The sequence below is a fragment of the Eulemur rufifrons genome, chromosome 16, assembly GCF_041146395.1.
Source record: "Eulemur rufifrons isolate Redbay chromosome 16, OSU_ERuf_1, whole genome shotgun sequence".
Classification (NCBI taxonomy): Eukaryota; Metazoa; Chordata; class Mammalia; order Primates; family Lemuridae; genus Eulemur; species Eulemur rufifrons.
The window spans coordinates 61,525,418-61,540,317 of record NC_090998.1 but is presented as its reverse complement, the minus strand read 5'-3'; the positions used below and the strand labels follow the sequence as shown (position 1 = coordinate 61,540,317).

Here is a 14,900-nt window from a genome sequence, read left to right as displayed (position 1 = left end):
TCTAATAAAATATTAATTGAAAAAGAGAGGACATCAGCATTGTGAATAATGATAATAATGATGTGAGCCATTTACTCTGTGTTCCTATGTGCTAGGCATGGTTCCAAGTGCTTTTATATGCATAAGCTTGCTTCGACATAGATTCTGTTATCCATGTCAAAATATTTTATACATGAGGAAATGCTAAGCCTTTCTTTATATATAAAACTGGAATAATAATAGTATCTCTCTGATAAGGTTCTTCTAAGGAGTAAATGAAATTACATGTGCAAAGTACTTAACTTGGACCAACGCATGTAATAAATATACAATAATTGTAACTATTATATTAGTCTTCTTCATGGAATAAAGGTGTGATTCATTCATAAGCTACTGTCTTCAAGAATAGATGAAAAATAAATGATCAATATTTGCTGACTTTTGTTATTCTGAACCTTTTTAAGGTTCTACATTGTAGGTTTGATTTCTACTTTTCATTTCTCCTTCAAGTTATGGGCAAAATTTATATCGCTGAAAATATAGACCTACAGCAATTATTTAATAAAATGTAAAAATAGTATGGCTTTATGTAATTTGACTTTCTGATACCCATTAAAAGTTAGCAAAAAATGGCCCATAAAATATTGGATGTGAACTTTGGATTCTGATAGTCTAACTATGGAGAAGGGGTGAGAAAATTTAAATATTTTTTAAAAATTCCTAAATAATAATATTACATACTATATCATTGTGGCTAAATGTAGAATCTTATTTTGGACATATTAACCACAAAGTCTTTTAATAGAATACTTCCTATCATAATCTTATCTAGCAAATTAAGGCTCCATCTTTATAAAAATACCTATCCATTCCAATTCAGACACAGGAAGCTGAATTTAAACAATTAAAAGTACAACTTAGCCTGATTTTTCTATTGTTAATCATCTTTTGATAAAGATTCAACATGCTGCATATTTACCATCAATCAAAAATACTTCTCTTATCTCTATTTCTCACTCTAAAGATCTGATAAGGAGAATTACTTACTATGGCCTGTGAGTAAATAATGAAAGCCCATTAATCTTGGTCTTTTAACCTTTGTAGGTACACTTTTTGAGTTAGCAGAGTTGTTCTGTTGATTTTTTTTTCCTGCTTTATTTCTGCTCAACAGCATGCCAGCTGTTTTGGCTGACAAATCAGCATATCCTGTGCTGTACATTATATCACATCCCTCTTGATGTAGCTCAAGCGTCAAATATGCATGTGGATAAGAATGGTAGTTCTAATGAAGGCATATGCACTGATAATTTACAAAGTCCATGTGTATAATTTATGAGGTCTGAGGAATGAAATTGAATGGGAAGACAAAATTATGTTTGACATTACCTGGATTTGCTCAAAAGGTACTTCAAAGCTGAATGACTCATTGTAGTAGGGGTTAAGTGTGTTCTTTTTAATTGTTGTCTTTTTCTTCTTCAGCCTCTTGCCATTCTGCATCAGATGAATCTTCACATAAGGATCTGAAAAACAGGAACAAAAACTTTAGGAGATCAGAGACATGTATTTTAGACCATAATTTAGCTTATAAAAGGACCAACTATTTCCAACTGGTAAATAATCATATAACATATTTAGTATTTTTAAAAATTTCAAGCAGTTTTAATTGAAAGATTTGAAGTAACCTATGGGGCATTTTTTTTTCCTGGCATATTTCAATATTTATAGTTGGATTTAGGAAATGAGAGTAAATAGTGTGCTGATAAACCAGTTCTTTGGGAAAAAAAAAGTCTTGACATGTTGTTGCATTTGTCAGTGTCTGTGATATAAATAAATACTCTGACCAAGGCTGATTTCAAGCCACTAACAGTTTAATAACTGGCTTGCAAAATCCCTGAGAATTTAACAATTTGCTGTTGTGAGCTGGCAAAGGGCTTGCCTGCAGCACATCACTTCATGGGAGTGAAACTCTTACCAGAGAGATGACAAAGGAATCGTTTCATTCACTTGTTTATTCATTTCCTTGACCAGTGTCACTTGAGTGCCTGTGAGGCAGTAGGCACTGTTAGGCCAGGGATGTAACCGTGAGCACAATAGACCATGCCTGTCTTCGGACTTGTGGGGAAATAGACAATGGAATTTCAGACTTGTGGGGGAAAGAGACAATAAACTTGTAAAGAAACAAAATGCACATGACATTACAAGTTGACAAGAGTGCTCTGGAAGAAAAGAGCAGAATAGAGATATGACAGAGAATACCAGGGATGGTATGGTGAATGGTAAGGCAGGAATGGAATTGTTAGATTGCTGAGGAAAGGCCTCTGTGGAAGTAACATTGAAGCTGAGATGTCAACGTTGAAGAGGGAGAAGAGGCCAACTGTGTCTGTGTGTGTGTGTGTGTGTGTGTGTGTGTGTATGAGAGAGAGAGAGAGACGCCTGAACATTCCTAGGTAGAAAAGAATTTCAAGTGTTCAAGGAAAAGAGAAGAGGCCAATACACACAGAATAATGAGAAAAGGGCAGAAAGATTCCCTGGGCAGGTACCCTAAAGCCTCATTAGGCAAAGTTAAAGTAATAAGTCATTGGAAGGGTGAGACAATTCCCACTCGTAGCTCCCATTACTAATGGATAAATGACATACCTTTAGGTCACTAGAAACCAATGCCCAGGATAGAAAGAAAAATCTCTACTGTTTTCTTAAACATGTTTCCATTTCATAGGTACTGCATGTTCATTATAGAAAAAAAAAAATCAGCCATGAGAAACAAAAAAAGAAAAAAATTTAAATTCATGATTTTACTGCCCCAAAATAACCACCGCTAAGCCTGCCAAATTTTCTCTCTTTTCTTTCGAAACATGTAGAGCTGGGAGAAACTTTACAGATAATCTAGTCTAATGCCCACATATTTTTAGAAGAGAAAACTGCAGACGAAAAGAGGTTGTTTTTGTCTTCCTCTCCCTATTCCCAGTAGAACATAACTCCTAAGAGACAGACACCTTGTCTATCATATTCACCGTTTGAACTTGCTAAAACAGTGCCTGGCACATATTCAGTTTCTGTTGAATGAATAAGTGGAGCTTATTTCGGGCTTCACAGTGAGTCTCCTGACTCTCGGTGCTTCCACCACCCCAAAGCCCATGTTACTTGGATACGTGTCATTTCGAATTTTTTTTTTAAATGCTGTATGCCATCAAGGGTATCATAATGAAGATTTTCATCAAAATGAAAAATATATTTAAAAACCAGGCCTAGAGATGAGAAACCAGCTCCATCAACTAAATAGTTGATCAGTTAAAAATAATCCACCATAAATAACTGCAAATGGAGGAAAAAAATCTTTCACAGGGAATCCATCTTACTGTTTACGGCCCATGTTGATTTTTGGTTCAGAGACTTTGTCTGCTTATAAAGTTCCCTAGCTCCCCCATCTAACCTCTTGCACTTTTACAAAGATAGTCAAGCCTCTGGCTGCTGCTTGGCACCAACTATACTTTTATATATCGTATATGCCTCCTGTGTGCATGTGTTGCAACTTCATCAACCTAAGGCATAGGTTATCTCAAGAGAAGCCCTGTGACTATTTATTGATTCATTCAACACAATAAACTATAAGCAAAATCCTTGCACATCTACCACTTGAGTAAGCAAATTAAAAGCCCAACAAGATAATTTCAGATTTTGCTAAGAGCTCTGATATGATGTGATTAATGCCTTGAGGAGAATGGGGTAATTTAGAAAGGGTGATCTAGAAAGTCCTCATGAAACAGGCAAGGAGTGAGCTGAGAACCAAGTGACAAGAAGAAACTAGTCATTTGAAGATACGGTGGAAGCTTGTACTAGCCAGAAAGGGCAGTACCTGCAAAGGCCCTAAGTGCACCTCCTCCTGCATGTTTGAGGAACAATAGAAGACAAGAGGGAGAGAGATAGGTGCTGAGATCAAAGAGGTAATGAAGGACCTACTGATCTGTTCCTTTTATAAGCAGAAGCTGCTAATTCTGACAATGATTCAGACTTATTCTAGAATTTCATGATAAATAAAAGAGAGAACAGAGGGTTTAAAGAGGAACAGGTTTGGAGCTGCTATAAACGGGCAGTCTCAGTCTTTGCTTTTGCAGATTCACCCTGATATAGGTACCAAAGCAACTTACTTTGCAAGCAAAAGTCCCATATTAATCATAACCTAGGGGGGCAGTAACTTAGGGTTCTTATTGTTTATCAGCTTTTGTGCCTAGATAAGCCTTGACTGTCCAAGCTTGATATGTTATGTACCTGGGATGGACACATTTGAGCATCTTCTTGGCCCAGCAACCTGAAGTCTTAGATTGCTTCTCCATTCTCATCTAGTCCTTGATTGACTTGATTTTTGAAGTGCCCTCTAGTTCTTTCATGGCATTGAAGTCTTGTCCTGAACTCTGGTACCTTTGGAGATGTCCCTAATCTTTTCCTTAGCTCATTAGTAACTTTTTCTGGGCCTAGACCTTGCTCCTATCTTCCTAACTACTGGCCGAGTTCTCTAATTGGAAATACACCCACCTAACTATGAGTCACACCTGTGCTTTAAGGACTTTTTTTAAAAAAAGTAAAGGTCAGCTCTCCTTCAAAACAGCCTTCCATGTAATTAAATTTGTTCTGTTTTGGAGGCTGTTCTGCAAGCAAATCCTTGTCAGTTCAGAGTTTCTTGGTGGCTTAGAAGTCCTGGTGATTGCATAATTAGACACAATTTTAAGGAAATAATAAATTAAGCTGTAATGAGACTCACTAATGTTGCTCTTGCTTTTCTTGAAAACAGCTGCTAGATATCAAGCAAGGTATCTAAACATCCATTAGGTTTTTGGAAACATGTGGATAGCATGGGGAAATATGAAAGCTACAAAATTGGACCATGATCCCCAGGCACTCTATAACTCTGTGGCTGCACTGATTCATTCTGTTCCCCAAAACAAGCACTCATGGAAATCTTCATCATCTAAATAATGACAATCCTTCTTCAGCACCATTTAGATAATTCCTGTTGCCATTGACATAGGTGCAAGACTTGGGATACATCACTTCTTTTATTTGTTTAATTTATCTTAAAAAAATAATAGAGTCCCTTAAAAAAAAAAAAAAACAACTTCGGTAGAAAGGAGGTCTCTTCTCTCATGTCTGTTTAGTTTTTAATAATGTATGTCAAACATTTCACTTCTAGAAAATAATGAACTGGAATCAGAAATAAGGTTCTTCACTCCCAATAATATCCCACAAATACAATGAATGCAGGTTTGTTGCCTCATTTTGGATAATTTTCAGGTCTTTCATTTGGTTTTGCTATCGATGTGGCACTACTATCCTTCACCCACCACTGTCGGGCTTTCTTTTCATCTGAAATCAGCCTACCTGGACTTGATCTCCCTTCTGTAATAATAGCTATTATGACTTTGAGGATTTTCAGGACACTGTAATAGAGTCATCTTCAAACTTTTATATACTGACAAGCCTTTTTGATATAGCAAATTGGGTTTCTTGCTCCTAGCAGTCATAATTATGGTAGGCAGAATAGCTCTCCCAAAGATGTCCACATCCTAATCCTTGGACCTGTGAGTATGTTACCTTATAGACAAAAGGAACTTTGCAAATGTGACTAAGGCTAAGGATATTGAGATGAGAAGGTCATCCTAGATTACCCAGGAAGGCCTAATCTAATCACATGAGTCCTTAAAAACAGAGCACCTTTCCTGGCTATGGTGAGATAGAGATGTGATAATAGAGGAAGGGTCAGCCATGCTACACTGCTGGCTTTGAAGATGGAGGGAGGGGCCACAAGCCGAGGAATGTGGGTGGCCTGTAGAAGCTGGAAAAGACAAAGAAATGGATTCTCACCTAGAGCCCTGCTGACAAATGATTTTAGCCCAATAAGACCTGAGTCAGACTCCATTTTTATAGATCATTTAAAAAAATTCATTTGTTTTTTAAATTGACAAATAAAAATTATATGTATTTATCATGTCTAATATGTTTTAAAATATGTATATATTGTGGAATGGCTAAATTGAACTAAATAACATATACATTATTTCACATACTTATGATTTTTTTGTGATAACACTTAAAATCTACATTCTTAGCAATATTCGAGAATACAATACATTGTTATTAACTATAGTTGCCACATTATGCAATGGATCTCTTGAACTTAATCCTCTTGTCTAACTGAATGTATCAGACTTCTAACCTGTAGAACTATAAGATGATAAATACATGTTGTTATAAGCCACTAAGTTTGTGGTAATTTGTCAAAGCAACAATAGAAAACTAATACAGCAACCAAATTTGAAGAAAGGATTCTATTAATTGCCTAGCAAGGTTTGAGGATTACAGTCAAGTTTCAACAGGTCTAGAAATGTTCTTTTGGAAAAAATCGATATTATTTTAATTTTTCTAAAAATGATACCTGTTCTTCAAAGCAAAAGGCTTCAAAACTTTTTTTGTTGAGACAGGGTCTTGCTCTGTTGCCAGGGCTAGAGTTGCAGTGGCATCATCATAGCTCACTGCAACCTTAAACCCCCAGTCTGAAGTGATCCTCCTGCCTCAGCCTCTGGAGTATCTGGGACTACAGCTGTGAGCCACCATGCCTGGCTAATTTTTTAACATTTTTTATAGAGACGGTGTCTATGTTGCTCAGGCTGGTCACCAACTTCTGGCCTCAGGTGATCTTCCTGCCTTGGCCTCCCAAAGTGTTGGGACTACAGGCGTGAGCCACTGTACCTGGCCATTTTGTATTTTACTTAAAAAAAAAAAAAAAAGGAAAACATAGAATATACCATCAGAAGATAATACTTATGTATAGATGTTTTGGGATCCATGGTAAAATTAGTGAAATGGTTGAAATGTTAGCTAAGAACAATTTTTACAAGGATTAAAATAATAATGTTCCTTTATATTTATAGAGTACTTTATATATGTTATATATACATTTAAAAATAATATAATCTCCTTTAAACCTTACAACAATCCCAGTGAGGAACTTGGTCTCAGAAAGGCTCATTTTTTCCCTAAGTACTCAAACTAGTCTCTTCTGACTCCGAACCTGCTACTCTGTGATACGTTGAGAGACGATTTAATGAGAGACGATTTAGTATAGTGTTTACAAGTACAAACTCTCAAGCCAGACTAACTTGAAACTTGGCTCTGCTACTTAGTATCTGTGTGGTCTTGGACAAGTTATTTAACCTCTTCGTGCCATGGTTCCTTCAACTGTAAAGTGGCAAACATGGTAAGGCCTATCTCATAAAGTTGTAAAGGTTAAATTGAGTTACCACATGGAAAGTGTTTCAAAGTGTGCCTGGCACATATTATTAATTAGGATTATAGGTTTATGAGAGGGCTCACATCTAAGTTAGCATCTGTGAATCAGACTCCCCTTCAACTCACGTTGCTGAATTGGTACCCACAATTAGCAAGTGGGAAAAAGTCTTTGCCTTTGCTGCAGCAGTAGGCCAAACTGTCCCATTCCCGATTTATTTCTGGATTGAAGCATACCCACTCTAAGCAACTGGCTCATTAATGAAGAATTTAACCATATATGGGATAAAAGACAAGGAGAGAATTTCTTCATTACTGCCTGTATGAGTTGGTCTCCAGGTGTGAGATGGGAAACTAATTCAACGTCCTGTATAATTTTCTCCTATTCCTGAAGTCAACAGATCAAGTTACACCTAGCTGAAAAGTTAAACTCAGAGATCTAAGTGGCATCTTATTACTGAGGCTCTAGGATAGTGTGGGTCAAACTGTCCAGATTCGGAGGCCAGCTACTGTTGATACACTTGGGCATATTATGTTTGAAGTATCCACTTCTATTATGCTGCTAAAAATGAAGAATCAGAGAAAAGGAATTCCTTGGGCTTGTGATTTGTTGTTATTGTTAGAGATGTGGTAATACCTATTAGTTTCTGGAGAGAGTAATACCTATTCCTTCTCCCTTATTCTCTTAACTCCTCTCTACTGTGAGAAAATTTTAGTCTGGTTTCGTCTTTTGGTCTTAGTCATAGAACTTATCCCCATCGCACTTCCCCTTTCCTATTCAGAATGAGGGATAGGAAATCATTGTGTTAAAACTGTGGGGATATGACTTACCAAATCAAATCAAATTGTACCTCAGCACCAAGACAGTGGAGATTTGGAACACTGACTACACCACGTGAGAGGGAAGCAGAGGATCTTAGGATGGTGACTTGATGAATGCTTTGGGCTTCCTAGCTGTTTTCAGGGCATAAGATATAGACTTTGACTGGTTTTATGATTATTTGGTCAGCTACTGTCTATGAGCAACTCTGAAGATGAAAAGGTAATTCCACAGCTCTGCCAACTGCACAGCCCCTTCTGGATATATATAATTCATGGGATGGACAGCCTGTGGTCTGGTGCCATTCTTTTTTGTTCATTTCGTCCATATCTAGGCATTAATTTTGAGTAGAAAAGCTCTTATATATCTCTCTCATGTTAGTTGGTAGGAGTTTCCTTTCCAAAGGGCTCCTTCCAACAACCAATTCCCAGCAGGTTGATCTAGCCCTGGTCCTCCAGTGTCTGGCTCTGCGTGGAGTGAACCATCACCTCCACGTAGTCCTCCAGGCATTGCACTCCATCCCACTCACCTCCAGCTGGTATGTCCTGGGTACACTGAATCTGCCCTCTTATTTTGGTCAGTGAGTTAAAAGAGTGATGGCAAATATATGCCCCTATTTCCATGTTATTCCAATTACCATCCTTCTCTGTCACCTACCACGCTGTGAAAAACCTTGGTTGGTTTGATGACCTCAACTGTCTGGAGGGAAAAGAAATAAGGAGGGTAGATGTGGGGATCAAAAGACACCCCAGGAGTTCTCTTTCTTCTAGATAATTCTTCCCCCCCCCCTTTTTTTTGGTTCTTCTTTTTTATTGTTTTTCTTGCACCTCTTGTCAGCAGGAACAGACAATTCTTTATCCCACCTTAGCTGGCATTGTCATGGTATTGTTCTTGCTAAACTCTCCCTTGTTCTCTCTTTTTTTTTCCCTCTCTGAGCTTGAGCTGATCCTCCTTTATTTCTCCTTTTCCTTCGTCTGCCCCGAGACTCACAAGGACACATTTCATGAGTTTATCATATTTGACATCACTGTAACACATGTTTAGGATTTTTCTCTGCTTTCCTTTTCTTAGACATTCTGCAATGCAACCTTATGCTTCCAATATTATTGCTACTGCTGTTAAACAAAGTTTCTGACCACAGAATCTGGCACTAGAATGCAGTGTCTTCACCAACACACATCACTGGTATAGTTTCAACATGTAGAACTACATCCCCAAAAAAGATCATAAAGGAAACCTGGAGGAAGACTTTGGAGTTAAGTACAAAATTCAGTAAGTGGTTTTCCTCCTATTACAGGGACCCAGTGGGCAAGCTTTGCAGAAACGTAAGTGCAGCCCATGTGCTATACTTTACAGCCACAACCACCCAACTCTTATCCTCCAGACAGAAACCTACTGAGCTCATTCCCTTCCATTTAAGCCTGTTCCTGTGCCATGATTCTAGCCCCCTGGACCAGAAAGTTAGAAAATTTGGAGCCATCTTTGATTCTTTCTTCCCTACTTCTCACGAACAGTGAGCTACCGCTCTGCCAATGTGCCCTCATGTCGTCTCTCTGGTTAATTCTCTCTTTCTAACCTGTCACCACATCTCAAGATCAGAAATCCAATCTCTCTTTCAATTGTGTCTTTAATTTTGAAGCATTTTTCCTAGAATTGTTTAAGCTATATTTGATCCTACCATCCTCCTCATTAAAAATCTTTAGTGGCTTGTTAAAAAAAAATCTGAACTCTCCCATGGCATTCATGGCCCCATCCCAGCCTATTTGTCTCCATAAACCCTATGCTCTACTCATGGTGGATACTCACTGTTCCATAGAGAGAATTTAAAACGCCGTGTCTGGCTGTCCTTCAGGCTGAAATGCCCTTTCTTTCTTTCCTCACCTTAAGCTTGGTTTAAAAGTCATCTCTTCCCTGAAGATTTTACTGATGAGTTCCTCAGTCCAAACCTTCAGACAAATCTTCCTTTGCCCTGCGACATTTTCTTTTGTACTACTGTAAAGTAAATATCTCTTTCTTTTCTGGTATTGAAGGACTTCTGTGGTAATCTAATACCATAAAAACAAGATTCTTATGGGAAAATGTGTTTTGAATTAAGAACTATTGGCTTCAAAATGGACTTTGGAGGAAGGCCATGCTCGGCTAAAATGGGAACTTCCTCCAGTCCCAGTCCACACCCTACTTTAACACCCAAGAACATTGTCACCCCCTTCTTCCCTCGGGCAGTTCTAATCCCAAATTATGCTAACTTCACAGAAATATAATTGGCAAACAGCTGGCCATAAGCAATGATCCTTCTGTGTGATGTAAAAAGGAGCCACCAGAGGCTTTTTGTATTCACAAGGAGAACTAGAAAGCAGCAGTCAAAGCCAAATAACGCAAGATGCCTGCAGTTTGCATTTTGATAATTTTGCATAATTATACCATCTTCTTTCTCAATGACCACAGTGACCATGGGTCCTTGTGAACATGGCCTTTCTATTTCAACCAAAGTCCTCTCTCGATAAGAAATAGCCTCATTTCAGCTGCTTTGTTCAATCCCTTCTGAGCCAGTACCCAGCTTTTGAATAACTTCAGATATTATGCCTTTCATCCTTTTTTCTTTGGGTAATGTTCACTAAATTTCAGTCTACAGTGTGGGATGAATAAAGTAATACTTGTATCTGTTAGGGCTCTGAACTTCAAGTGATTGAAAACCTGCTTCAAATGGTTTAAATTGTAAAGGTAACTTACTGGCTTAGATGATGGAAAAGTCCAAAAGTAGGGCTGTGTGGCAGAGATTTTGAATTGTCTCCTAAAATCCATTTTCCCCTCAGGTTTTAAGCAATAAAACCCCTGAAGTTTTACCTAGAAATATTTCTCCCAGACTGTATTATAACTTGCTATGGCCAAATGACTACTTTCTGGCTCTCAGATAGTAATAGAAGTGATATGTGTGACCTCTACCGCATATCCTTAAAGCAGGGCTTCTCAGCGGGGGCTATTTTGCCTCCCAAACATCTGGCAATGTTTGGAGACATTTTTGGTTCTCATAATTTGGAGAGGAGGATGTTATGGACATCTAGAGGATGGAGGCCAGTGATTCTGCTAAACATCCTGCAATGCACAGGACAGCCCCCAACAGAAAAGAATTATCAGGCCCAAAATGTCAACAGAGTTTAGATTGGCAAACCCTGCCTCAAAATAAGCTTCCTGACCTCCACGCTTCCTTCCTTTTTTCTTGTAACTGAAACATGGCTGTGATAGGAGGGCAGTGGAGCAGGACCTACTTTGCATGAAGACAGCCCTCTAGAGGGGCAGCAGAACAAGATAGGAAGATCCTGGGTCCCTAGAAGACCTCACAGCCCCAACTGCCGACCAGTCTTGGCCGTCCACCCACCTATGAGGTAGATAAGGGGAGACATGAGGGAGGTAAAGATTTTTTAAAAGAAATTTTATCTTTTTGTGCCCCTGTATTTTGGGATCTCTTTGCTACAGCAGTTCAGTCTGTTCCCTGCCTAATACAAATTCAACAATATCAGCAAGGTTCCAGGTTTAGCCTTTCCAGCTGTTCTAGGCTTTCCTCTTGAAGATGCAAATGACCATACCAGCTACAAGTCTCACACCATCACGTTAGACCACCCAAGAGAAAAAGAGAGTCTACATCAAGGATTTCCAGTTTATTCTCCCAGTCCCAAGTTATTCTCATTAGACTAACATAATGAAATAGTGACTCTATATTAATCCCTGTGGTGCAGAGAATGTGATGAGCTGGGTTGGCTTAGACCTGAGTTAGGTGTCTATCCTCAAATCAATTAGGAGGGCCAGGTAGAACTACTTTTGGAGTGGGGAAAGGTTCAACTCTATTCTAAGCACAAGGCTGATAGTAGAGGAATAGGGTAGTTTCTCAAACAGGAATCAGAAGGCTCTAACCAAAAGAAGGGGGGATGGAAGTTGGGAGGCAACCAACCAATGTTTATGGAGTTTCTCAACCTAGCATCTCTAGAATACCATCTCTGCCTAAACTTGGAAGTGTGCGTAGACTTATTTGCAGAGAGACATTTTCTTCCCACATGAGATCAAATTCCTAGGAATGAGCCATCAAGCACTTAAAGTGGTCCAGCAGTAGCCAAGACAGTAAAGTTTAAACATGGTAAATTTAGGACGTCAGAGTTTCTTTGCCAACTGCAGTTTTTCTTCTTGTGTACTTATTGAGTAAGCCTTATTTCATCAGTGAGCCAATCATTTAAGAGTAAACAACTAAATAGTAATAGGTTTCACAGAGCAAACAATTGCCATTTCTATCATTGACAGTTTCAACACATTTACTTGAGGGGGGTCTTTATAAATAATTTAAAAGTACTTAGAAAAGACAACATTAAAGAGTTTATGTGTCTTTATAATTTAAAACATCTGCATGGATTAAAATCCTCCCTGTAATACTATAGTAAGTATGTAGCATTAAAAATATATTCTGGGAAAGTTTTCTATATAAGCACACAATTTAAAAATGAATTTACATTAGTTAAGTGCAGTGTTTGTCGGAAGAAAACAACATTACATAAGTGACTGCCGCAGAGAAAATCAACTCCATTTTAATAAGACAGATCATAAAATAGCAAAGGCTGATTTAGTTCATTAATGGTGGCAGAGTGCTTTGGAGAGATAAAAACCATAAATGCAAAATGCTATTATTATGAATTAAACAGAAAGCATTTTTCTTAGTGGTGGGGGAAACCACTGAATTCCAAGAATCCTTTCTAACATTGCCAAATGGACTATAAATGGCTGTCAGCTTCTTGACTAAAAATACAGGAATGCATATACAAAAACTGGAGAAGGAGGATGCAGCAAAGAAGACTTCAAAGGCAGCGCATGTTTATTTGCATATAAAATACTGTGAAGGTTTAAGCTTCACACTTAGTAGAGGAAGGAGTACATTACATTTGCATAATCTGAATATTTTCAGGTTTTAAGGTGAAATTCTTCACCTATAATTCAAGTCTGTTTCTCCTGTGCTTTGGAAAATCTCTCAGGAAGGGCAAATACGTGAGAGGAAGAGGAGTAGTAATGATGTTTGATTCCTTCTGGATGACTACAAAGAGTTTGGTGGAATGACCAAGAATAAACTGTTTGTATGGGCTGGGTAACAAAAACAAAAACAAAAGTCAAGTGACTCAGTAATGCAAACAAAATTGCAAATGGCAATTTTGATTTTTTTCCTGGGGACTTAGGCTTAGCTTCTTATTTATGTCAGATAAATGGTCACTAGTAAGATTTTTCTTTTTTAAAAAAATATTAAACATTTCTACTTGAAATAATATCAGTAACATTGTTACTTGGTAACATTGCTAGAATTTTTAGGTACATGTAATATGACAGATTGATGCTACTTTTTATCTACATAGAGACAGTTTCCAGGCAATTCAAAAGTTTGAAATGAAAACAATGTGAGAATAGAGGTGCTCTTAACATATCATATGACTAAATGGGGTTTGTGTTCTCTAGCGGGGTTACCTCAGGCACATCCAGTTTTGGGGTTGGTTTAGCCATAATCAATTTTACACTCATTAACTCCTTATTTCTTGCATGTACTTGCTTTAAAATATCTACATGTCTTCTAAATATTCTGCCATTTAAGCATTAGCAAGTCTATGGACTAAGATAATCTTAGGATAATTGAGGGAGAGATTTGGGAATGCTCCTAGAAAGAGTGGAGGAATCTCTCTCCATTTCCTCATTTTGAGCTATTTCTAGAACTTGCCCACAGTCTGGATATATCTCTTCTTGGGGGGGAGGTAATGGCCTCTAAGTTTCCTTAGCTGGAAATCTCTTAGTGCTTCTTTCTCTGCTTAAAAAAGAAAATAAATTTATTTTTCAGCAGAGTTTCTTTTCCCCTGCTGCCCCACATCCTGTCCTTAAGTGACCTTGTTTAGCCTGTAGTCCTAGAAGAGGATGAACAATGCACCTTTTGTTCCCCAATTAGAAAAAGAGATAATGCTTTTTAACATCTATGATATTATCAATAATGCATACTTTCTGCCTATGGTTTGAGATTTTACAGTGTTAATAATGCATGTTCCATTTTTTGTTTAAAAACCAAACTTTGAACACTTTGGTTCACTTGTTATTAAGTTTTTTTATTTGAATGCTGATTTCCCTTATCCTTCCAGAGAGAGATTTCATTTTAGTTTATTGATGGCCAAATATGGTTCTCTTTCACAAAGCTGCAAAACTGTTTAAAATCAGGTGACATTCTACACATCAAGAAGATAAATAGCTTTGCAGGAGAGATCAACTTCTACCTTAGTAATCTAGTTTTCTCACAATACTAGAAAGAGAAAATAAAAATAAACTATTGCTTCAATATTATACTGCATATAGGAAAATGACATCAAGTAATATAATTCTGTGGTGATTTTACTGCTTTTTTTGTGAGGCAAATTTGTGATTAAAGTCAATCAGTATTTGGAGTCTCAGTAAAAACTATAATAATGTTATCATATGCACTGATTTCTTTGGAATTGACATTATATAAGATGCGTCATCCCTGAGAAGTGAGAATAGGGGTGTTACATTCCCTACATAGAAAATTTGGTTTCTATGAAAAGGTTTTATTCTTTGCAAGACTCCAGAACCACATACTAAATGGCCACAGAGGAACAAATGCCAGCACTGGTCTCATTTTTCCCAGAGTTTTCATTTTCTAGAATTATAGGCATTCTGCCAGGCTGACATCTTTCACCTTGATGACTTTTAGTCTAAGAACTTAGGTGGTTATTCCATTTTTCTTGATATTTTTCCTTAACTCTGTCGCACAGGATTCATTCATTCACTCATTCACTGA

The 14,900-nt window shown here is 37.6% G+C and overlaps 1 protein-coding gene across 2 annotated transcripts in view; it reads right to left on the bottom strand.

The window, feature by feature from the left end:
• SYT1 (synaptotagmin 1) overlaps positions 1-14,900 on the bottom strand; it is a 198,552-nt gene that overhangs the window by 3,171 nt on the left and 180,481 nt on the right. For both annotated transcript variants that reach the window (XM_069490422.1, XM_069490423.1), the window contains exon 7: positions 1,366-1,499. In XM_069490422.1, coding sequence (XP_069346523.1) covers positions 1,366-1,499 — 134 coding nt within the window. The remainder of the gene's footprint in view (positions 1-1,365; positions 1,500-14,900) is intronic.